Source organism: Micrasema longulum, unplaced genomic scaffold, assembly GCF_059751315.1.
Source record: "Micrasema longulum isolate JH-2025_06_02 unplaced genomic scaffold, ASM5975131v1 h1tg000120l, whole genome shotgun sequence".
Lineage (NCBI taxonomy): Eukaryota > Metazoa > Arthropoda > Insecta > Trichoptera > Brachycentridae > Micrasema > Micrasema longulum.
The window spans coordinates 355,243-379,857 of NW_028277326.1; the positions used below are offsets into that span (position 1 = coordinate 355,243).

The 24,615-nt window shown below is 32.0% G+C and overlaps 3 protein-coding genes across 16 annotated transcripts in view; all 3 read left to right on the plus strand.

Annotated features, from left to right (window-relative positions):
* The window catches only part of LOC148284431 (endoplasmic reticulum metallopeptidase 1-like), a 29,043-nt gene extending 26,601 nt beyond the window's left edge, over positions 1 to 2,442 (plus strand). For all 3 annotated transcript variants that reach the window (XM_088240122.1, XM_088240116.1, XM_088240129.1), the window contains one exon: positions 2,280 to 2,442. In XM_088240122.1, coding sequence (XP_088096248.1) covers positions 2,280 to 2,441 — 162 coding nt within the window. In that variant the 3' untranslated portion in view covers position 2,442. The remainder of the gene's footprint in view (positions 1 to 2,279) is intronic.
* A 1,914-nt stretch (positions 2,443 to 4,356) lies between these two features.
* LOC148284432 (stimulator of interferon genes protein homolog) lies at positions 4,357 to 22,769 on the plus strand. 12 transcript variants are annotated; one of them, XM_088240154.1, is made up of 9 exons: positions 4,357 to 4,928; positions 5,322 to 5,510; positions 8,009 to 8,393; positions 8,972 to 9,007; positions 10,657 to 10,898; positions 12,265 to 12,546; positions 14,232 to 14,403; positions 15,698 to 15,811; positions 17,661 to 22,769. In XM_088240154.1, the coding sequence occupies exons 3-9, from the start codon at positions 8,198 to 8,200 to the stop codon at positions 17,753 to 17,755; spliced, it is 1,137 nt and encodes a 378-aa protein (XP_088096280.1). In that variant the 5' UTR covers positions 4,357 to 4,928; positions 5,322 to 5,510; positions 8,009 to 8,197; the 3' UTR covers positions 17,756 to 22,769. The 12 variants fall into 12 exon arrangements, with proteins under 12 accessions (XP_088096280.1, XP_088096266.1, XP_088096283.1 ...); XM_088240140.1 differs by having other exon boundaries at positions 4,357 to 4,923; XM_088240157.1 differs by having other exon boundaries at positions 4,357 to 4,923; positions 5,322 to 5,474.
* Positions 22,770 to 23,123: 354 nt separating this feature from the next.
* LOC148284433 (centrosomal protein of 290 kDa-like) overlaps positions 23,124 to 24,615 on the plus strand; it is a 52,909-nt gene continuing 51,417 nt past the window's right edge. Inside the window, exons 1-2 of the mRNA XM_088240038.1 lie at positions 23,124 to 23,382; positions 23,503 to 23,593. Of these exons, the coding sequence (XP_088096164.1) occupies positions 23,200 to 23,382; positions 23,503 to 23,593 (274 nt within the window). The 5' untranslated portion in view covers positions 23,124 to 23,199. The remainder of the gene's footprint in view (positions 23,383 to 23,502; positions 23,594 to 24,615) is intronic.

Genomic DNA, 24,615 nt, shown 5'->3' on the forward strand with positions numbered 1-24,615 from the left:
ATAATTATGGTTTGTTAACAAAAAATTACAATTCTTTATCTACTACATACATACTTAAGCTAGGGTTTCCTAGGACAGCGGTGCCCGTATCTTAACGGCCGTAGTGAACGGTGATGCGGTGGACAGCCGTCGTAACGGTAACTAGAGAGTGGTTTTATTTTTTAACGGTGTTATCAACACCGTTTTCCTAGGAAACCACTCTCTAGTCACCGTTACGACGGCTGTCCACCGCATCACCGTTCACTACAGCCGTTAAGATACGGGCACCGCTGTCCTAGGAAACCCTAGCTTTAGATAATAGATTTCTCTGGATCATGTCCAGTCTGCAAGGCAGACATTTTTATGCAAAAACAAACAATAACATGACTACCTACTAATTAATTTTTTATAGAGTTACACAATATTTAAATATACCATTTATTATTTTAGAATGCTTTTGGGTAAGTTTTCCGATTTTTCTCTACCTAAATTCAGTAAACATCTTTTTACAAATTTATTTAATTGAATGTCATGGTTTTGTAATGTTCGGGTAACATATCGAATATTTTGGGGCCCAGAAACCTGAAATTTCTTCGCCCGAATTCAGAGTTTGTGATAGACCCCATGACCCATCCTTTAGTTTGATTTCTGGTAGTATGGGGGTGTTCCTTTTGGGATTTGGTAGAATAATTTGCTTTCACAAACATAATTATTCTAGATATATATAATTGCCTTATATCTAATATATCGAATTCCTCAAACAACTTGACGCTGGGGTACCTGAAGGGCTTTTTTGAAATTATTTTAATAATCGGCTCACTTTCGTATACTAAAATAATATGAAGCCTTCAGTATCAAAGATGACCAAACGCTAAAAATATTATCAAAAGCGGCCAAATGCATTTATTATTTTTTTATGTATTTGTTTATTTTTCCATACGTAGAATTAAATTACAAAAACACACTTTAAAAAATACATCTTAAAATTAAGCTTTATCATAATTTGGAAAAAATGCCCACAAAGACTTCAGCGTCTGAGCGTGGGCCATTCATTCCTTTTTCAATGATTTAAAAGTTTATAGCATATAAATATGGTATGATATAACCATGAAGAAAAAAAAACAAGATTAGCGTATGCTGATAGAACAAAAGACAGGATTTATTTGCAGTATTTCATTATAAATTTTAATGATTTTTTTTCAAAGAAGGTGAAATTCATAATCAATTTAATATAAAGCATAAAAATGCTAATGCTCAATAAAAATTGCGTTTCTTGTTATTTTAACCTTTAGGTTAATTGTTCAAAGTGTTAATGGTACCAAATATCAAATAAAAAATATTTTTTGTAAATATTTTAATTAAAAAGTGTTATAACAGATTTTTAAAATTTTCTCGAAAATGGGTATGGGATTGTTTGGCCATCTTTGATATTGAGGGCCATGCAACGTAAAATCAAACACAATAACCCTCTTCTTCACATACCTCTTGTTTCATCTAATTATAGGCAAAATTCATATTTATGGCGAACTTTTAATAATTTTAATGTACTAAATAAATCATTTAACATAGATTTATTTGAAAATAATCTTAATAACGTGCGGCGTTTGCTTTCAAAATAACTCGTAGTATTTTTTTTTTTCTTTTAAATTTACATTTAATTACTATTCATTTTATGTTCGAGAATCTTTTTTAACTTACTGTGATGCTACTTGTGAAAACCTGTAATTGGCTTGTTTGTTATTTGTTTTATTATATAAATATGATATAATTATAGCTGTTGGTTATCCAAATAAATAAAATAAATATCTTTTAGCAGAAAATTTTCTTTACCATTTTGTTTTACTTTTAAAATAATTATTTGTACATTGGTATTCTTTATTTATTTCTTATCCTTTACACTTTAATCATCATTCCTATCCACACCTAATTGTGCATAGGGCACTGCATTGGTATTCCATACGCAGTGCATCTAGATAATTTTTATTACACGCAAGGTTAAAGTGATCAGTCTTATGCTTCAGGTCCAGGAATATGAAAGTATTGCAGTATCCACCTTTAAAACCTATATTTCACGGCCATCCTGCCAGGAATCGAACCCAGGACCTCAAGAATGGTAGCGATTGCGCCAACCTCTACACTACGAGTAGACGTTTCTTCACTCGATTTCTTTTTTTAGGGTTTTTACCTAAAAGCAGCCATCGAGTCAAAAACACTCATCCAGGATATTGATTCTCAGAACTGTATTCTTGATCTGCCCAAACACAGTGCAGTACAAAAGTAATTTCTTTTAATTGTTCAAGGTATCTGATGTCACCGCTCCTATCTTGGATATTGGCCTTGCGGGTAATTTTGTCCATCATGCAGACCACAAAACTCCAGAATTCAACGACTTCCTCAAAAACTTTCCCGACTGGACACACATCATTCCGTGGATCAGCTCCTACACTTCATATGTTATTTAAATCATGAAATATATATATTTTTTTATAATAAAATGTTTTTTTCCAATTTCATCACCGCATGTTTGATTTGAATAAATGGCATTTTTCACCCTGGACTCACAGCAATCTAGAACCTTTTTATGTTTTTGCACTTCCTCCACATATCCGAAAACCATTTTAAAGATCGAGGGTCTCCATATCGGTTTTTGCTCGTACTAAAAAAACACCTTTTTTTTCAAAAATCAAGTAAGGGGCGTCAGGGTACTAAAAGTCGACACATTAAGAAGATTTTTTAAAAATATACTTATTACCGGCAATACTTGTCAATTCTGATAACACGAATTAAGCGTTATACCGTATGTATAATTCAACGATAGTTAGCTCTTTGACTACACGAAAGTCAACAGATGGAAGAATTGAAGGAATATGGATGTTTAAACAGAAGAATGCGCAGAATGGTGGATGTTACACAGTGTGTAAAGTGACCACATAAACTAGCAGTTGACAGGTCATAAGCCCTAAACTTGCTTATTCTCTTCTCTTAGATGTTCCCCATCTCTGTTGTAATATTTATTTATTAATATACACGGCACACAGGGAAGTATTAAATAAATAAATGTTACACAGTGTGTAAAGTGGCCACTTAAACCCGCCAACGACGGGTCGTAAGCCCTGTAAATGCCTAGACTTCCATATTCTGTTGCAACAAATTTACACTGGTAATATTTTTACAAAATCAGTCTTATGCTTCAAGTTCCACTCCAGAGCCAAAATTTCAGTGAAGAACCACCTTTAAACCGACATTTCACACTCTGCCAGAAAAGGAACCCAGAGCCTCGAGAATGACAGAAAAACACGTCAACCACTACACAACGAGACGGACTTATCTCGAATCGATTTCCTTTTTCAGGATTTTTACCTGAGAGCATCCTTCAGGTTCTATTCCACACAGAACTGTATTCTTCATCCGCCTGAACACAGAAAATCAAACCTGTTTTGAAAAATTGTGTCCCACTTGAAAAGTCTCTAGACTCAGTGGATGGATAACTAAAATTATATCATGCTTTAAATATAATTAATAAACGCTGTTCTGCAGCACTGAAATCAAAAAGTGGGTTACGTGCAGGGTTGCCAATTTGCGGGGAGTTCCCCAAACTGCGGCGAATCTCAACTCGATTGGGGATTTTGTGGGGTATTATTATGCAGGGAAAATGCGGGGATTTTACCATTTTTAAATTTATCTTTAGCTAACACATCAATAGTTTGATGGTAAGTGATTAAAACATCAATATTATTATGAATAAAGTCGATATTTTTTAATAGCAACACAATATCAACTTCAAATAATAATTCGGAGTTTCCCTTTTTAACGGAAAATGAAAACAATGACAGTCAAATGAGCACATATGGTACTCGTACAAACAACTGCTTGCGTTTTGTTTTATTATCTTTCAAAATAATAACGGTTTTTTGCAAAAAATCATAAATGGTTGTTAAAAGTTGTTGATAAAAAAGCGCAGGATAATCCTTAGGTAGGTTATTAACAAAATTAGTTTAAATTCTTCTTAAGAGCCCACCAACGTCCCCTCGAAATATCAAAGATGATTAGACCTTAAGCATATTTTGTTTGAATTAAAAAATATTATATGTGCATGAATGGCAAAACAACTGATGGTGGACCCTTGCTACACTCACGATTCTAGCCAGTTTTTATTTCATGCTATTTTAAACATATTTGATCAAAACTGTGTTTTCTTTCTTGAGATAATTATGTGTAGAATTTGTGGGGAATAGGGACTTTGTTTTCTCCCCATTTGGGTAATTTGATCTAGATTTTTGGGAAATTTGGAAAATTAGCATTGACAACGCTGATTACGTGTTACGCAAAATAATTTGATTTGAAATAAAATAGTCATTAAAATTAATTAGCATTTAAATAATTTAAATTGCGTCAATTTGCTAATCCTAATCACATTTCATTACAAATTCACAATTCACAGTGCTAATGTCAGTTGACAGTTCTTATACCCGGGTCTTTATCGTTTAGTAAACATAAACAACTCTAGTGAAACACGTGGTAAACAATAACTGCATAATATCACAGATTTACTATAATATAAAGTAAATAATAGAAAGTTGTTGCCGCCGTTACTCGCTGTGCAAATTATTCTTTGTCCTCAAATATTTACTTTAATTTCTACGTAAAATCATCATCCGATATTGACACGCCGATAGTGCCGATAATAGTTGATATCGTCTCTTTAATTTGAATTCAACGTCAGTCACGAAATGAAAACTTTATTGGACACAGTAAAAACTTCATAAATCAGTAATTTTATATGAAACCATAGATTTAAGAATAGTCCAGAAGGAGCGTAGAATCATATTTTAATACATCCGACTGTGTAATAATTCCTCCACTATGTCTCACTTTCGCCGCGCGCATTCGTGACGCCGCCGCGTAATGTTGTACAATGGGAAAAAATATAATTATATCACAAATGTAAGGTAAAAAAAGGCAATCTCTTAATTTCATTGTGCACCCGGAAATATTGATTGACACAACAGAGTAGATAAGTAAAAGGTCATTCAATAAGAGTAATTGAATAATGAACTATGAACTTACAATATAAAACTTATTTTATTTTACATAAAACGGATAGTTTTATATCATGTTAAATAATGTTCATGATAGAGTTGTTTAATCCGAGATCCAATTTTCATCGGTTCTCTCATTAGATGAGCAAAGAAAAATTTAATACCTTGTCAACACTAACGAAATATTCATTTAGTTTTTTTTGACAGATGGAAAAATAATTCAATTTTTAGGTAATGCATTTGTTACATTCACATTCATTTGCTCATTACACATGAAATGTGATTGCATCCTGTTTCTTTAAGATCCTAGCAGTATCTCTACACTTTAAAAGGACACAACACGGCATAGTTGAATTCGAATCAGGAGTTGCGTACTGAGCGACGTCTACAAAGAAACTAATGGGTCAAAATGTAAACCTACTCATTTATGAGTAGTTTAGTCGCCTTCTGTTTGATGTGCGTATGCGGTTTCTGGACTATTCTTAATTCTATGTATGAAACTTATGTTTTTTGTTTTTTTTTTAAGGTAGTCATAATTTGTGGTGTAAGTCTTAAGTAATTCAAACAAATAATTTAAATTACTATACTGCTGTCCACCTGACATGGTCCGGACTTCAGGCCTTGCCACTCCGGTGTGCAGCGGCAGATATCGCCTTGTCAGTGGCCATCCTCAAATCATTCTCATCACAAGTTAACTCGCCCTTTCCGGTGATGTGTAGCTACTACACATTGCATCTAATAACTTTAATATCTCCATTAATATAATAAATGATGGGTTGACATTTTCGGTATTTCTTCATTATACATTTACGTATTAGTAAATTTTTTTTTTAATGAAATAATTAATGTGTTTTGTCAAAAATTGGAGATATCACTGATACAACAGAAAGTTTACCAATGTGTCGCATCTTGCGTTCGTAGTAACAGAGTAATCCTAATATATAATTGTCTCGCACACTCTTTACGTCTCACTCTCGATAATACAGGTATAATTGGGAACGACAGAGATAATTTTTATGCATCACACGCGCGGACAGCAAAATTTCTGCGTTGTAATTAGTAACTGCTCGGCTTTCGTTGGGGGCGGTTCTTCTGTGCGCACTGAGAGCAAGAATTAATGTTTTTAGCAATAAGATTTAAAATATCACTTTTGACTTCAACTATAAATAATTGAAGCAATTGCTGATGAATATTACACTTTTACGATTTAAATTCTCTCATTTTTTGCATGTGTAGTGACTACACAGCACTGTAACGCGCGGACGTTTTTAAGACAGTAAGGATAAGGTTAACTGCGTTTGTGGACACTGCAGCAGATAAGGATCATCTTGCACCTCTCCACAATCGCAGTTCATGTCATCTCCCTCCAGAAAACTCCACCTCCGTCCAAGTGCTTTCGGATGGCATTATCCGGAGCCTATTGCCGAATTTCTCTCCACAGATTCTCTCTGCGATTTTCTGCAAAGGTCTCTGAGCCAGTTGTGACTTTGAGGAAACTCCTTCTCGATCCCAGTCTCGAAGGAGCCATTCGATGGTCGTAAAGGGGGTGTCCAGGGTCCTGGATCGGTTTGTGTCTCTCTGTGTCCGTGGCTACGTTTCTCCTGATGTTAGGTAGAGCGATTCCTCTTATAGGATAAAGTTAGTGCCCCGGTGTGGGCTTAAGGCAGCCGGACACCAGTCGCACCATGTCATTTACAGCAATATCAACTTGTTTGGCGTGTGCTGACTTCTGTCACGTTAGACGAGCGTACTCTGCTGCGGAGACACACAAACCCAAAGCATCAGTGCGGAGTACACGTGGAGATGCTACCCAAGATGAACCGGTGAGCTTTCGTAATATTTTATTCCTGGCGGAGACTTTCTGTTTAGTATTGGTGCCGTGCTGCTTATAGGAAAGCGTCCTATCCAGAGTTACACTGAGGTATTTGGGTTTTTGGTAGTGCTCGATTCTCTCCCCCTTCCATGTTTCCATATGACACCCAGTTCTCTTCTCGCCTACTTATTTTTAAGGTGGAAGTATAACTAATTCTATGTGTATTCCCATACTAATTCTATGTGTATTCCCATACTAATTCTATGTGTATTCCCATACTAATTCTGTGTATTACCATACTATTTTATTCGAAAAACGTGTCTCTTTTATGTCGACTATTTCTAAATTTGTTGCAATAGATAATAAAAACATTTTTGAGAAGGTAATCTGGAAATCTAGATATTTACAGGGCTTATGACCCGTCATTGGCTGGTTTAAGTGGCCACTCTACACGCCGTGTAACATTTACCATTCTGTCCATGTTTTGAAAAGCCAAATTTCTTCAACTCTTCCATATTTTGACTTTTGTTAAGTAAAAGAGCTGAAACTTGAAACTGAAAACTGAAGTTTCACCTTTTTTACTTTGCAAAAGTCAGCAGACGGAAGAGTTGAGGAAATTTTGATGTTTAAACATGAACCTGAAACATTATATATCCCCAGAATCCTGAACTCCTTGAGTTTTTACCGCTTTTTTTCTCAAACATATTATTTTTTTAACCCTTTTTCTTTCCTTGGTTCCTCTTTCTCTCGCCTTCCAAACTCATTGTCTGATCCCACACCCCTCATCATTTAATATGTATAACATAATGTACTTTAAAAAAAATAAATTAATGTCAATATGTCCAAGCCTCATGTCCCAATTAAAAAACAGCTGTTATTTTTCATTAATTAGGTTTTTTTACATTTTAACATATGTATGAATCTTTTGATATATATTTATGATTTTTAAGTATAAAATTATGACCAATCTCTTCTTTTGACCAGTCTGTTTTTTGGTCCGCTGGAAGATATTGCTTTTAGCAATAAGTCCACCAAAGTACTTACTCTTTGTAATGTGGCCACTTAAACCAGCCAACGACAGGTCATAAGCCCTGCAAATACCTAAACTTCAAGACTGCCTTCCCGAAAATGTTTTCCCTCTCTGTTGCAACAAATTTAGATTTAAATATCTCCCTAGGGAGGAAATCCAGCCTGTTACAAACATTTGGAAATACTCACAACATTAAAAGACAGATAAATGCTATTTATGTGGTGAAAAATAGTCAATCATAATCTTGAATACTGAAAAAAAATATTTACGGTGTATTCAAATCAAGGCAAAGATATGTTATATCTAATCTATGATATAACAGAAAAGTGATAAGTCATGGATAAGTCTCTCATGGATGTGACACCCGTAAAGGCGAAATTGTTTTATTGTCTAATGGAGTACTTGTCAATTTTTCAAAAAAGAAAAATGTCGACACCGAGCAAATTCCCAGAGCCATCCATGCCTCATTTGATTCACAGAGAAGCTAAAGCCGTTTTAGCATGTTTATTTATGTTCATCGGTGTTATTTTGAGTAAGTATTAACTTTGAATTCACATTTTTTTTTACACGCACTGCATGCATAAAACGTAACATCAATTTGACATTTATTGAAACACCAGGCAAACATTTTTGAGAAGGCATATGAAAAACTATGCATTTACAGTGCTTATTACCTGTCATTAGCTGGTTTAAGAAGCCACTTTACACACTATGTAACAAAATATGTAATAAAAAATATAAATAAATAAAAAATCAGAATTTATATCTACAAAACAAAAATTAAAACTTCCTATTAAACTTAAGATCTTAAATATGTAAATAAAATAAAAAACAAAATAGTTAAAATGTATTTAACGAGATATCAAAAAGTTTCTTAAATGAAAGTTTTACATAAATAATAAATCAGTATAGAAACGTTCTGTCTTCTGACCACTTTCATAATAAAATCTTAATTTAATTTTTATTATGACATGTTTTAGCAAATTAAATATTTTTGGAAAAATATAATCCATTTATTTTTAAATATTTATTTATGTTAATGAAAGCGTAAATATCATAATCTATAAATTATTAATATTCATATGTTTATACTTTTATTTATTTTTTCAGATTGGGGGAACTATATTCATGTTTTTGGCCTTCACAGTAAGAATTTTTAAATTTTTAACATGATACTTTTTAATAAGATTTTTATGTTTTTTACATCATATTGAAGTGTTTATATTCTTTTAAGTATGTTTCTTTGTAAGGTAAAAGGCACTGCGTGCCGTATATATTAATAGATATAAATATATAACTTTTAAGAAAAAGAAAGGAAAAAAATTAAATGCTTATGTAATATTGTTACACTAAATCAGTAGTATAATAGTATTAGATAATAATAATAGAAAATACGCTCTTTAATAAACGGTATCAGCATAAAACATTTAGCACTTAATGAAAAGTTAGTTGAAATAATATATTCATTTTATTCTATAGTAATGTAGAGGGCAACACCAACAGCCGCGAGGTTGACAGGTCCGAATGCGTAGTCCGCTGCAACGTCAGCTCGGACAAGATATTAAACGCCGTGCATTGAAAGAACTCTCCATTGTAAAGTCCTTCTGTACAAAATAATAGGATGTAACTCGTGTGTAACTGCTTAGTAAATAATGTAGGAATGTCTCAATCGAATATTATTTTTTTTAACTTTTAATGCTCTTCTTGATGCTTGGCAATCGCGATGGGAATCTTCCCCTTCAGGGAGGGTTACCTTTCTTTTTTTCCTTCAATCCGTCAGCGCTTAGAATCTTCTTTGGTTATCCCCGATCACTGGACTACGCAGTTTTTATCAGGTCATGATAAATTTAATCAAAAATGATTTGTTTTTAATATTGTTTACTCCCCTTTGTGCTGCTGCAGATATCCTAACCAATCTTCTGAACACATCCTGTCCCTTTCCCCTTCTATGATTACCAAATGAAGCTTCTCGCTACTATCCGTGGCCCTGTTATAGGTCCTTTCGGATATACAGATCTGGTGGCTTCTAAAAAGAATTTCAAGGCTTTTAAAAAGTTTTGTAATCATTTCGGCGAATTGATCATGTCCAATCAATTTGATCCCAGTCAGTAAAGAATTCACTTCCCTCTTTTCTCAATCCAATGAAGTACATATTATGTACTTCTGGATTACTTTCTTTCAGCACAAATATGCTAAGTCTACCAGATTTCAGAGAGCTCCTTCAGGCAGCTTTTCTCGTTTGACGACGAGCAAATTTCCCGTGTATGTGGGCACCGCCAAGGAAACTTATGTCCTCAGATGCGGTGTGCGGTATGTGGGGGGCAAGCTGTCTGCTTAGTAAATAACTTCAATTGAACGTAGTTATGTAGAAAGCAGCCAGCCATAGAAAGTGAAACTGAGATTATAGCACCTTTATGAAACGAGTAAATAATCAAATCTACACAACAGTTGGAATGTTTTTGACTTTTGACTAATGATAAACATGAATACATTAGTTTTAATGATTTTTAGAGTACAGTCAGATTTTTCTAGTGCGGTGAGTGTTTTTGCAAACCGAGAAATGTCGTTTTGGTGATTGACACTATTTTCGGAAGGTGATTATTACAGTTTTTTGTATGAAAGCAGGCTGGCTGTTTTTATCAGAACATAGAATTGACCTTCTTGAACTTAATAACACCAATATCTCATTTTTTCTAAATTGTGCACTGGCTGGTTTCTGAATGTAATCCATCTTTCTCATTTAACCTCAAATCAACTCACAATAGTAGCACTGAAATGTTTTGTTATTTTTTCAGGCATTTCTGTAGGGATACTACGGTTGCTAGAATTTTCTCTACTGGAATTCAAGGAAAATCTTTTAACGATGAGTATGGGGGAGTTACTCCACGAATTCTTATTCCCGCAAGGAATTCCTGTGATATTCTTCCTGTCCGTCTACGGAACTTTGTTCATGTTTGAACTACCAAACATGTCGACCTTTGTGACGAGCATCCTTCCATTCACCGTAGTTATGCGCTGGCTCTATATGGCAGGTTATGTAAGTATTTTATAATTATTTATTTACTAGCATGTAGAGTGCCCGCCACATAACCTTTCCAAAACTTACACTTAAACAAATCATTTGTGGAATATACAGGTATGTAAATGTGTTGCAGCATTGCCAATGCTAATTTTTTTTTTCATTCTCCCTAAATTTACTATACAATGTATTTGGTACTTTAAAATACCAATACCAAAATATTTAACAATATTTTGAGTTCGTCCAAATTTAATAATTCAATTAGATGAATCTCGCCCGCATAAATAAAGGTTTCAGCTCTTTAACTTCACAAACATCAACGGATGAAATAATTTAAGGAATATAGATGGTAAAATATGGGCAGAATGGTGAATGCTACACAGTGTGTAAAGTGGCCACTTAAACCAGCCAATGACAGGTCATAAGCCCTGTAGATGCTTAAATCAAAATTTCAAGTAAATAATGTTAAAAATAAATTTTAGTATATTTATATTTTTACACCGTGGTCAACCTTTTAATACCCTGTCATCGCTCTAATTTTCTTGCCTCCTCTTTCACAGTAGTAGCCGCTCGATTGTGGAATAATCTACCCACTAATGTTAATTAATTTAAGTCAAGATTGAAATGTCACTATCTAAATATTTCAATTGTTCCTTTATCCTTCCCTTCACATCCCCTCTCCTCTCTTCATAGTATAGTGTTATTTTTTTTATATATATATTTATTTTTGTTAATATTTGCTTTTAATTTTTGTATAAAATTGAAAGATTTAATATGTCCATGTATTTATAATTTTCTCAAACTGAACGGTTTGGGTAGGTAGGAAGAAATTGCCTTAAGGCAATATGCCCGCCCTTATATGTATATTTATTTTATATGTATATAAAGTGTCAAATAAATAAATAAACCTTTTCAGAATTGGAAAGGTTATGTGGCAATAGCTCTACATACGCATAAGAAAATATTTTTGTATAAGTCAAAATCTGCTATTTATAAAATCTTCTAAGAGCAACTTTGGTTTTTATGCCCCAATGTCCAGAATGTGTAGATTAGTCAATTCATCACACGACTTGGAATTTTTTGGGATAGATCTTCCGGCTTTTCGTAGATCTCTTCGCGACTAAACAGTGTCGGATGAAGTTGGATTGGCATGGTTTAGCTCAAAGTTTTAGGTCTTTCGTTTTTTTAATATATTGTATACAATTATTGTTTTGCCCTTGTTTGTCTTTGCTAAATAGTTTTATGTTGTTTTTGTTCAGTTTCTTGCATTTATGTTTCTTCATGTAACTGTTGTAATTGGCTTAGGCCGTATATATAATAAATAAATAAATAGCATATTTTAAGTCGCAAGTTTTTTCTATAAATAATTATTAATATGTTTAAGGATCACGGTGTTTTAAAACGGACAATATGGCTTTACGACTCTGGACTTAGTATGGGGAATTCCTTGGCATACAGTTTCTTTTATGGCTATCTCAACATAACTCTTCCCGACAGGGGAGACCAGAATTTTGGGTTAAAGGAAATGATTCAAAGGTACGAAGCAAATGAAAATATCACAATTCCTGCCAAAAAGATATTCATTGTTGTACCATCTTCTCTTTACTGCCCTCCGAGCTTAGGCGATCTCTCAAAACATAAGGATTTGTTTATGGAGCCAGCAAAGGTGAATATTTTCTATGTTTTTTTAAAGAATAATGTACGGCAAGTTCCAGGAACAGGGTAAATGATGAACCTTGACAAGTAAATGTTTATCGCAGAAGGCGAAATTAGCAGTTCACAATTGAGGACCGTTTTAACAAAGCGAAATATCTACAAAATGTACATTTTTCAGGAGAAGGTTTTTTCATGTTAAAAATAAAACTATTACGATTTTAAATTAAATAAAAATTACATTTTATAGATGCATATATAAAATCCTTACACATGTACTGAAAATCAACAATGTAGAATCAGTAAAATTATTTATAAAAATGTTCTAAATTCACGAATTTTCACAAAAAATATATATCTACATATTTTTGTAATAGGAATGTATGGAAAATTGATTTATGTTGGGAATTAAATTGCATGAAATCATTTTAAACTGATTTTTTGTAAAATTATATGTCTACTGACATATCTAAGTACCTATGTAAATATAAACACATTTAGGTATTTTCCTCCTATATATTTTTAACATACACAATAGCACAAATAAAGTGATAACAAAATATATTTCAAATAATATTATTTTACTATTATTCTTATACTTCTTTTTTCTTGGCCGAAATCATGTTTTTTTTGTGATTTTTTTTCGATTTTAAAAAACTTAACACCCCAAAAAAATATGTAGATATTTCACGTTGCGAAAACTCTAGGTAATGTAGTTATTTCGTTTTGTAAAAATTCACGATATTTGAACTGCTACAACTTCACATATATATCGTTTTGTTAAAGTTATATTTCACCAATCGATAAAGCTCACATGGAAGAACGCATTTCAATAAAAAAAACGCATTTGTTTTTTTTTGTAGAAATTTCATTTTGTGAAAACGGTCCTCAATTGGCATACATTATTTACACAATAATCTTAAAATTAAAGTGCTGCTGTATTGTAAGCATACAATTCATCAGCAGCTTGTTATTTTTTTTTTGTTTTTAATGCTTTAAAATTAACAAACATTAATACACGTAGTAATTATATTTGAAAATCACTACATATTATACCTCGGAGTAATAATGCGCCAAGCCATAGAGAAGCCCTATCGCTATGTTTCATAGAACGGAAGCGTTGTTGGTTAGCGCTAACTTCACTCTGCCGGTGGCCATTTTGTTTTGTTCGACAACAGACGCGTAATGGTCCTAACGGACGCTTTTGTCGCTGTGCTTGGCTTTGTTTGTAAATAACTTGGATATTTACGTTATAATAAAAAATAAAAAAAACACTATGGTGAATTGCAGTATGTATGGTTACAGCAGTAGGAGCGTCAAAGGAGTCAGTTTTCACAGTTAATTGATTTCAAATATTTTCCTTTGATTTACATTGATTTTTGACATGTATTGTCTTTAAATGTTTATTATGTTGCTTAAAAACTTTCCTTATATCAACATATTCACTTCAGGTACTATTTTTTCTCAGTTTAGGCGATAAATTTGTGAATTAAAGTATGTTTACTGTTGATAATGACAGTTGATTATGGGCAATATGTCAGGGCCGCACTAGGCATGCTAACCTGCTGACAAGCCTCTAAAATAGAAGCTTGCAGGTTATTCACCAGGATGCTTCGCAGCATCGGTGTCCCAATGGAGTACCCTATGCAATATTGGACTTCGATAATGATAAAAATAGTTTTTGTATTTTGTTTTTAGACTATGCTGACCATATACAGAAGTGTAGCTGGGAATTTGAAGCGGCCATACAGACATTCTGTTTACAAATTAATAAGGAGCGACAAGTCTTTGCCAGTACATGTGGTTGTAGAAGGGGCTTCCCCTCTTGACACGTACTACAAAATATGTGCTTATGGAGTCCCAAACAATGGTGAAAAACTTTGTATATCAATAATTAAAATTGAATTCAAACAGCTGTCCATGATAATTTTTCTCTAATGAAGAGTGGTTTTAAAAAAAGATAAAAGTCGTGTATCGTATTATCATCGCTATGGTTTTTTTTATGTTAATTATTAATTTAATTACATAACTTAATTATTAATTAATTAAGTTTTGTAATTAATTGCAGTTCTATCTAATTTATTTCTCAATCTACCGAGAAATAATATTTTTTTACAAACATGCTCAAAGTTTGCATTCATACCCAAATACTTCATTTTATCCACTTTCTCAATAGTTTCGCCATCTATATATACATTCGGATTGAATTGGGTTGTGGTCCCGTGGCAAGTGACTCGGACTCACGGATCAAAGGTTCGTGATTAGAATCCCACTCTACCCCAACTTGATTCCCATTTTCCAATAGTAAATTATTTACAACTCGTGGAAAAAATGGAAATATTTGGGTAAATTATAAGAACGCAAATATTTCTTTTTGTACCAAAAAAAAAAAATTCAAAACGTGAAGACATAATTTTGTAGTAACATCTTAGGAGTTATTTATATTGACACATGAAAAATCATTCGTATCTGGCGTGTTAATTAATTTTGTTAATACAATGCTTGACACATAAATCAACATAAATATATAAAATCAGCTTTAAAACTAAAATAAACCTAATTATTAACGACTTTCTTACAAGGTTACATCTTTGTGCAAAAACGTTAGAGATGGGACAAATTGGCCAATGTAAATGGATCGAATGAAAAAAATAATTAATTTGATGTTGTTCATGAAAAAATTATAAATGTCTCATTTTTTGGTGAATAATTGTGTGGAACACAATAAAATAGGCTTGTTTTTTGCGTTTTTATATCAATTTTTGGAAACAGAGTTTCATGATTGCATGAAAAAACTTATAAAATCGATTTGATCGGTGATCAGTAATTTCCCATCACTAATGACATTAGTTTGACAGCTGTCATTCAAGCTATATTTTAAGGACTATAGACTTTGTTGGTTTCATCCTATTTCCATGTACGTATTAAGTTTTTCCAACATTCAGTTTTATTTTGTTAATTTTAAGGCATTTTGATATTATTATTATTTATTACCAATTTTTTGTTCACATTTGTTACATTTGCTGTGCTGTTTAAGTCCTCATTTAATTTGTTATTAAAGAGTACTTTCTAATGTTGACCTGAATCTGGCATTAACCCCTAGAATTATGTTACTATATGATAAATGAGTTTTATTGTCATAATATTCTATTTTTATTTTTCAGATACTTTTGAATTCTACAAGGACGATGTCCTCTCTATGTTTTACTATAGAATGAAATATATTATCGACAATGACTATGAATTCAAAGACCTTTGTGAATTTGTGTACTTCGACAGTAAGTCCTAACCTCAATACTTTAATTGATTTTAATAATTTACGTTTCAAATGACTAAGACAGACATAACAAGGATACAAAGACAACAAAATAAAAAAAATAAACTAACATACAACTTACCCTACTTGACAGGGGCGAATCTTCCAAATAAGCGATTATGCACAGCTTACCTTTATATTTGACTTTCCATAATAATGTTTTATGTAACTATGTTTATGGGAAAATAAATATAATAAATATTTTTGATTATAAACCACCGTTTATATCTTCCTACAAAAAAAAAATCTCTTAAGTGCGCCCAGCGCTCAGCCCGTTCGCAGTGAATGATGAAACTAGCCGATTACCTCAGCTTATTTCTCCATACAAAAAAGTACAAATAATTTTACATCTTTAACCTGGTCGCGTTTTTTCAGTACTAAAACAAGCTTGAAGATTAAAAATATTTAAATTTGTTGCAACAGAGAAGGAAAAAACATTTTTGAGAAGCAATATGGGAGTCTAGGCATTTACAGGGCTTTGACCTGTTATTGGCTGGGTTAAGTGGCCACTTTACACACTGTGTAGCACTCACCATTCTGCCCATGTTTGAATATCCACATTTCTTCAACTCTCCTATCTGTTGACTTTTGTGAAGTAGAAGAGCTGAAATCTGTATCATGTGGGTGAGATTCACCCGGCTGAACCAATTCACCTACTAGGCAACGTCTGAAAACAATTTTCCAATTTTTTATAATTCTTTTTTTACCAAGTAGTTAATTCAACAATGTTCAAAACATACTCAAAGTATGTCCAAATGCTTGCAGACTGGCTGGATTTTCTCCCAAGGGAGTTGTTCATATTTAAATTTGTTGCAACAACAATCTGTAAATGCCTAGACTCCCATATTCCCTTCTCAAAAATGTTTTTTCCCTCTCTGTTGCAATAAATTTAAATATGAACAACTCCCTAGGAAGAAAATCCAGCCAGTCTGCAAGCATTTGGACACACTCATAATATTGTTGAATTACAAATATTATTTGACGATTCTCTATTTGGAAACTAGCATTTCAAATAATATTTTTGAAGGACTATTTTTCTTTGATAGGATACCATTGACAAATTATGTATCACATAGGACATGTGGCGTTCGAAGTGGCTGTTTTTGGCATTATTCATTTTAAAAGGAATCGTCCAGTGCTCAGCGTTGACATTTCAATCATAATGGAAATATCTGCTGAATGTCGTTGTGGTATTTTTTAATAAACTTTTGTACAAATGTTGCAACAAAATAGTACAAATAAAACTTAGTATATTGCAAAGTTAATAATCACTGTTGTATGAGTTGATTTCCACAGAATTACAGAAAAAATAGCCATTGAAAATTATATTATTTATATATTATGTACTTATATGTAGGTAAAAATAAATGAAAATTTTTGTAGATTACCTATAAAATAAACCACTGCTCGCCACTGCTACCTGACCCCTACGACTGAGCTGTACGAAAAAACACACCAATTTGACATAAAATACTTAACGAAAATTGTAAACAAAATTGCCCCGGAAAACATACAAGACATTGACAAATCATTTACCAAAGATGCTAACATACACAAATATAATACCAGACAACGACACTACTACATAAAAAAAGCAAAGACAAACGTAGGACAGTCAAAAAATACTTAACAATAAACCTCAACATTACAATGCCTTACCTTATCACTTGAAAAATTACGCTGTAGACAAATACAAGACAAGGCATAACATGAGTAGACCTTAAAAATAATTTTACTTACGCAAATATTATCACTGTGTTCTTTAATATTAACAAATAAGACTGCCATTAATGCCCGCCATTTTCTTTCAGATGTCCGCTATCCAAAACTGAACATCGCTAAGGTTGTGCTGGACCGCGTTGAAGAGACTGTGCGACAAGAAAAGAAATATGTTACATTTTCTTAAATAAGTTGAATGCTAAAAATATTAGTTCTGTCCATTTCATTCAATTTGAAAATCGGCATCAAAAGTAAAACAAAATGGTAAAGGCTACGTCTGTGGGGTTCGTAGTCGTAGTGGTTGATGACACACATAGGTGCTAAATCATTTCACCTGAAATAGAGTGACGACCGATGAAGCGAGTCATAATTTGAAATGGAATATAATACATTATGAGTAGACCTTATAATTTAAATTTGTCGCTACAGAGAGGGAAAACATTTTTAAGAAGGGAATATGGACGTCTAGGCATTTACATGGCTTATGACCTGTCATTGGCTGGTTTAAGTGGCCACATTACACACAGTGTAACATTCATCATTCTGCCTATGTTTCAACATCCACATTTCCTCAACTCTTCCATCTGTTGACTTTTGTGAAGTAATAGAGCTGAAACTATTATCATGTGGGTGAGATTCATCCGGCTGAACCAAATCACCTATTAGGTAACGCCTGAAAACAATTTTCCAATTTTTTATACTTCTTCTTTTATCAGATAGTTAATTCAACAATGTTTTGACTGTTGCAACAAATTTAAATATGAACAACTTCCTAGGGAGAAAATCCAGCCAGTCTGCAAGCATTTGTACATACTCAAAACATTGTTGAGACCTTGTAATATTTTTTAGGTTTATTTTGTTTATTTCATTTTTTTAAAGTTTTTATTTGTTTTTTATTTTATTTTATTTAATTATGTGTTTTATTTATTCATACATTTTTTTATTTATTGAGTGCATTTTTAAGTGTGTATTACTTGTATTGTATTTTTTTTTTAATAAATACAAATCGCCATTGCATACTGTCACTATTGAAAAATAGAATAAATGCTTACAAACATACCACTTTCTAAATTTCAAATTTACATAAATGAACGTAGAATTAAGAATAGTCCAGAAACCGCATACGCGCATCAAACAGAAGACAACTAAACTACTCTTAAACGAGTAGTTTTACATTTGATCCATTAGTTTCTTTGTAGACATCGCTCAGTGAGCAACTCGATTTGAATTCAACTATGCCATGTTGTGTCGTTTTAAAGTGTAGAAATACTGCTGGGATCTTTAAGAAACAGGATGGAATCACATTTCATGTGTAATTAGCAAATGCATGTGTAAGTAGCAAATGCATTACTTAAAAATTAAATTATTTTCCCATCTGTCAGATTGTTAAAGAAAACAAAACGGACATTTTGTTAGTGCTGCCAGGGTAGTAAATTTTTTTACCCTACTTTGCTCATCCAATGGGAGAACTAATCAAAATTGGACCTCGGATTAAACAATGCCGTGGTGGACATTTGACGGACACTATCTTAAAAATATCAAATATTATTTAACATGGTATAAAAATATCAGTTTTATGTAAAATATTTTTTTTATTTTTTATCAATAAATTTCATAAAAAGTACATGTAACATAAATTCCTTTCTTGCAAAACCAACATTTAAAAAATTCAATCTTTTCAAAACTCGGCTCTTAAATTAATTAACAGATCAGCTAGAATTGATAAGGAAGAGATACCCAAACTTTCTAAAAAGCAAGGGTGCCTGTCCGTAAACGTTATTCTATGGCTCAAATTTGTTACTAGATATCGATTTGATAGTAACTACCAGAAAAGGCATTTACATTCACATAATACAAGGCTAGCACAATGTGAAGGCTTGTCAGTGCCGAGGTTTGTAAACGAGTGTGGCCAAAGAACACTTCATTATACCATACAATTACCAAAATTTTCAATAAGGTTCCTGAGCAGATCTTAAAAGAAAATGTTGACAAAGCTTTTAAGAAAAATTATGTAACAAGACTTTATATTGATTAATATTTTATGTTAACAGTCATCTATTTAAATTTTTGTAAATAAATTTTGTGTAAAAAATACGTATGCTTTTAGGCCTTAATAATGTTTATATTACTTTTTAAATTTATATGATTTCTCTAACGTTTTTCTTTGTAAAGGAAAAATGAGAAACCTGCTGACAAGCCGGTTTCGCGGTTTAGTGGGTTTCATTTTGGTATTCCTTTTATATTTTCTGTTCATGTTTACCTTCTTAAATAAATCTATTGCACCACATGTCATTATAATGTAATTTGATAAATTACTATGTATTTTTTATTGTTCATTATTATGGCCTAACACGGGCACAGCCTAAAAAGCCTTAATTAGTTCATTCATATTGAAACGAGTGTAATTTTGAATGAATAAATATAAATTGATGCCAAAATAATAAATAAATAAATATATTCTTGTTATGTTTTGAGGATCAGTTTTACTGTTAGAAAAATTAAGAAATGTTCAACATGCGGAATTCGTAATTTTTTTTAAGCTTTGTTCCGCATCATGTTAAAAATAATTACTTTAAAAAAGATATTAATTCAACAGATGTTCAGCTCGATATATAAAAATAAATTAGAACACAGCTATCTAACAAGATTTACATCTGTTGATGGCCTAGTAGTACCAAAATTTAAAAATAAATATGGACAACGTACGTTGGATTATATTGTTCCAAAAGTATTTAATTTGTTGCCACTTGACATGAAAACATGTCATAGTAAAAATAAAATTAAGTTTCTATTACGTAAGTGGTTAGTAGATAAAACATTCCTATATTGATTTATTATTTATGTAGTATTTATGTAATACATTTTTTAAATTTTTTAATATTCTTTACTTATTATTATTTTTTTACATATATACATTTTTTGAAAAAAAAATAATTTTATCCCTCATTAATTACATTTTTGTTATTTTCTTGGGTTAACCTTTTCTTTTCTTTTATTACTTTCTTACATTCTTATTTCATTTACAAATGTAAAATGTTAGATCTTAATTTTAATATGTACTTTTAATTTTCTTACTATTTTTTATATTTTTTTTCTGTAGATATGAATTGAAATTCTAGATTTACTTTACCTTGTTTAATTTATTTTCTTATCTTGTTTTGATTACATTTATGAGCACACACTATTTATATATGTGTCTATTATTTTTTTTTTCTTTCTTATATTTAAAATATATTTAAGTAAATTACTATTCTTTAATTTTAATTGTATTATTTTACTCTATTTTCTTACTTAAAAAAAAAAAAAAAAAATCTTTAAACTATTTTTATGTTTATTATTTTATACGTATACAGTATTATGTCTGTACTCTTCTTATTTGATTATTAATTAAAACTAATGTCTGAGCACCCGATGACAAACTATTATTGAATAGTTTATCGGGACAAAATATATCTTAATACTTTGTTTTCTTCATAATGTATTATAATGTAATAATATGTATATTTTATTGAATAAAGACTCTAAAAAAAAAAAAAAAAAAATCATGTTTTTCATGTTACAAAGTTTTCTTATGTATGCGTTATCAACTAAATAAAAAAAACTGAAATAAATGTAAAGCTTTTTTCATTGACACTGGCCGAGGAACTGCATTCAAATTATAGAAAGCGTTTCGCGGAAGTATTGATGATACATATAGTTAAAAAAGAGTAAAACTGTACACGAAATTTGCTACCAAACATTGATGTCTGAGTTGAGGTTATCATTGCTCTCCACCAGAAGGACGATTGCTGACCTCACCCTAATGCACAAGGTGGTCTGCACTCTTAATAGATTGCCCAAAATTACTCTCCCTGATAAGTTTTCGTGTATCTACTAAGACCACCAGACCCAACACATGTTCCAATGTGAGTGCAATAGCATAAACTACATCCGCCACTCTCCCCTGGCTCGCACGCACAGAACTGCAAATAATAGCTATCCTACCTGCTGAATGGTCATCACCTCAATTCTTCAACTCCTTGGTGTGATTTTCCTATCATTTCAATTATTCTTCACTTTCTTTCATTCTTTTGTTTATATACTCAATGTAATAATTAATTACCATTATTATTTATTTACGGACATTGTCCATTTATAAAATTCATGGGGATTATTATTACAATATTAGAATAGTTAAAAACATTAAAAAAGAAGCGTTGACAAACATAAGGGACATCATGACAAGACATGGACTATTTATTGCGTGCTCGTTTAAATTGTTGTAAACTTAAAGCAAAAAAGTCCAGATCTTATCTTGAGTTAACAATATGACAAAGACGGGTCTCATTGGAGAATTAAGGCCATAATTTGTTCTTTGCTGATTGATAAACGGTACTTCATTGTTCCTAAACCTACGAGTCGGAATATGGAATTTGACCTGTCCCAGTAATGATGGCACATCTATTATACCATTTAGTATGCCAAACATATATATAGAGTCAATATTAGTTGTACGTTTTTGTAAATTAGAAATATTTAACATTGACTATATCTCTTACATATTTATATCTCTTTTATTCTTATTTGCGAATAATCATAATGACATGTGGCGTTTGCTTTCGAAATAATTTGTAGTTTTTTTTTCTTTTGGATTAAGATGATTATTTAACATATTACAACAGAGATGAAGAACATTTACGAGAAGGTAATATAGAAGTCTAGGCATCTACAGGGCTTATGACCTGTCATTAGGTGGTTTAAGTGGCCACTTTACACACTGTGTAACATTCACAATTTTGCCCATATTTGAACATCTGTATTCCTTCAATTCTTTCATCTGTCGATGTTTGTGAAGTTAAAGAGCTGAAACCTTTATTTATGCGGGTGAGATTCATCTAATTGAATTATTTCACCTACATACCAGGCAACGCCTGAAAATGTTATTTTTTCAATTTCTATACTTCTTCATGGACCAGGTGGATTTATCTATCTTTATCCTTCTATATTACCTTCTCTTAAATGTTCTTCATCTCTGTTGTAATATGTTAATGTTAACAGTTCCCCAGGGAGTTGAATCCAGTCCTTGTCTACAAAAATTGGACAAACTCAAAATATTGTTGAATTGTTTATTTTATGATTGAGAATATTTGTTAACATACTGTTGTGCTATTTTTGATTGTTTTGGTTTTTATATATGATAGTTGTAGCCGTTGGTTATCCGAATAAAGAATAATAAAAAAAAATACATTTTTCATTTACTTTGAATATATATAGTATATGTAAAATAAACATGTTAAATTGTTTTTAGAATTTTGACACGGAACCTAATCTTATATCTTCCATTATATTTGTGTTCATTTTACGCCGGTGTCTCTCGGAATAGAACCCCGGCGTAAAACGACGTTTACCTGTATTCCAATTTGTTTCCGGAGGGGAAAAGAAGCACGCTACTGCTAAACGCTAAATTTTCGAACTAAAATAATTTAGCAGTAGTATACTTTTGATATAAAATAGCATTGATTCCCGTCAATAATGGCGGTTTGTTTTGACTTTTCCGATTTGTTGTCATCACCGTTGCTATGGACAAAATTCCAACAGGGTTTCGCAAGAATTCAGCGCCGCTGTTTCTAATAAGACTATCATAGAAATAAAATGGTAGAAATGGACTGGAGAACGATTCTTTCCTTCAACCACGAGGATATTGCCGATGAAGACAAGGAGAAGATATTTGACGGGATAATATGGATCGATCCGGGAGATATAGAAATTAATTTCGGTGACATGAAGGGATTGTTTATCGTTGCACAAGAAATATTACGTTATAAGGGCGAACAGGTAATGTTTAAAACTATTTTACACGAGATATTATTTCTTATGTAATGTTTTCGTTGGTTTAACATTTTGAATCAGATTTTTTTTCGTAATTTTAATTCAGATCTAAAATAAATTATTCAGGTGAGTTCGCTGACTTCTGCACTCGATGACATGGCGGAAAAACAGGGCGAAATGGAAGCTGAGGTTAAATTAAATAATTTAACTATGAATGGTAAGTATTTTACACAGAATTAAGAATAGTCCAAAAACCGCATACGCGCATCAAACAGAAGGCGACTAAACTACTCTTAAAAGTACTACCGTCAAACATGAAAATTTTGCCCAGCCATGACAGTTTTGCCCACTGCCGAATCCTTAACAAAATCAACTTTTAAAGTAAGAAAAGTTACTGGTATCATAAAAATTACATTTGGTAAGTATATTTTGATAGTTTCATGGCAAAACTAAATATTTAGTTTACCGCCAGCTTCAGTTGATCACTTGAAATTTGAAGTTAAACTTGAAGGTCTGTTTGTGTATATCTACAAATATTGTCAAAACTTTTGTTGTTGCAGAGTTTGTGTTGAAAGGAGGCAAGTAAGTTTTATATAATTCATTGCATACATAATAAAGACGCTATAAAACGTATTTCTGTATATCTATTTGAACAAACACAATAGATTTTCAAGTGGGCCAAATTGTCTTAGATTTCTTAGCTAGTGTTTTGACAATTTTTCCCACGTCTAGGGTTGTAACTACATACTACATTGAAAAAATATTATCCGAGAAAGTAGAAAAAAACAAAGTAGAAAATATAAAAGAAAATGAAGTAAATGGTAAAAACATGATTTTAAACGAGGTAACGGGATGTTTTGTTCAAACTGGCCCATAAATCAAATTTTTTGCCAAAGATTTAACAAATGAGATTTAAAAATCTGATGGGGGTTTCAACTCAAATACACGCTGAAAATGACAAGCCAGTTATTATGTTCATTTAAACTTTTTATACCACACAGCAATCGGTAAACAATCCAGCCAATTTTTCTCTGCCATCAGGATCAAAAGATACCTACACCTTATAGAGGAGAACATTGAAAAAAATGTCACAGCGACACGGAAACATAAGACTTTGATGCCTATTCAGTTGATAAATCAACAGATTTCGAGACTTACGATTACGACAAATATGAACAACGTGCATCCAAATCTTTGGCCGAGGAAAACGAAAAAACTGTCTGATCCGCTTGAAATTAA

Bases quoted from the DNA above. Each gene is read 5' to 3' on its own strand.
- LOC148284432 (XM_088240154.1), top strand. From the start codon at position 8,198: ATGGATAAGTCTCTCATGGATGTGACACCCGTAAAGGCGAAATTGTTT. The intron at 8,394-8,971 runs GTAAGTATTAAC...TTATTTTTTCAG, and splicing joins GTTCATCGGTGTTATTTTGA to ATTGGGGGAACTATATTCAT. The intron at 9,008-10,656 runs GTAAGAATTTTT...TTATTTTTTCAG, and splicing joins TCATGTTTTTGGCCTTCACA to GCATTTCTGTAGGGATACTA.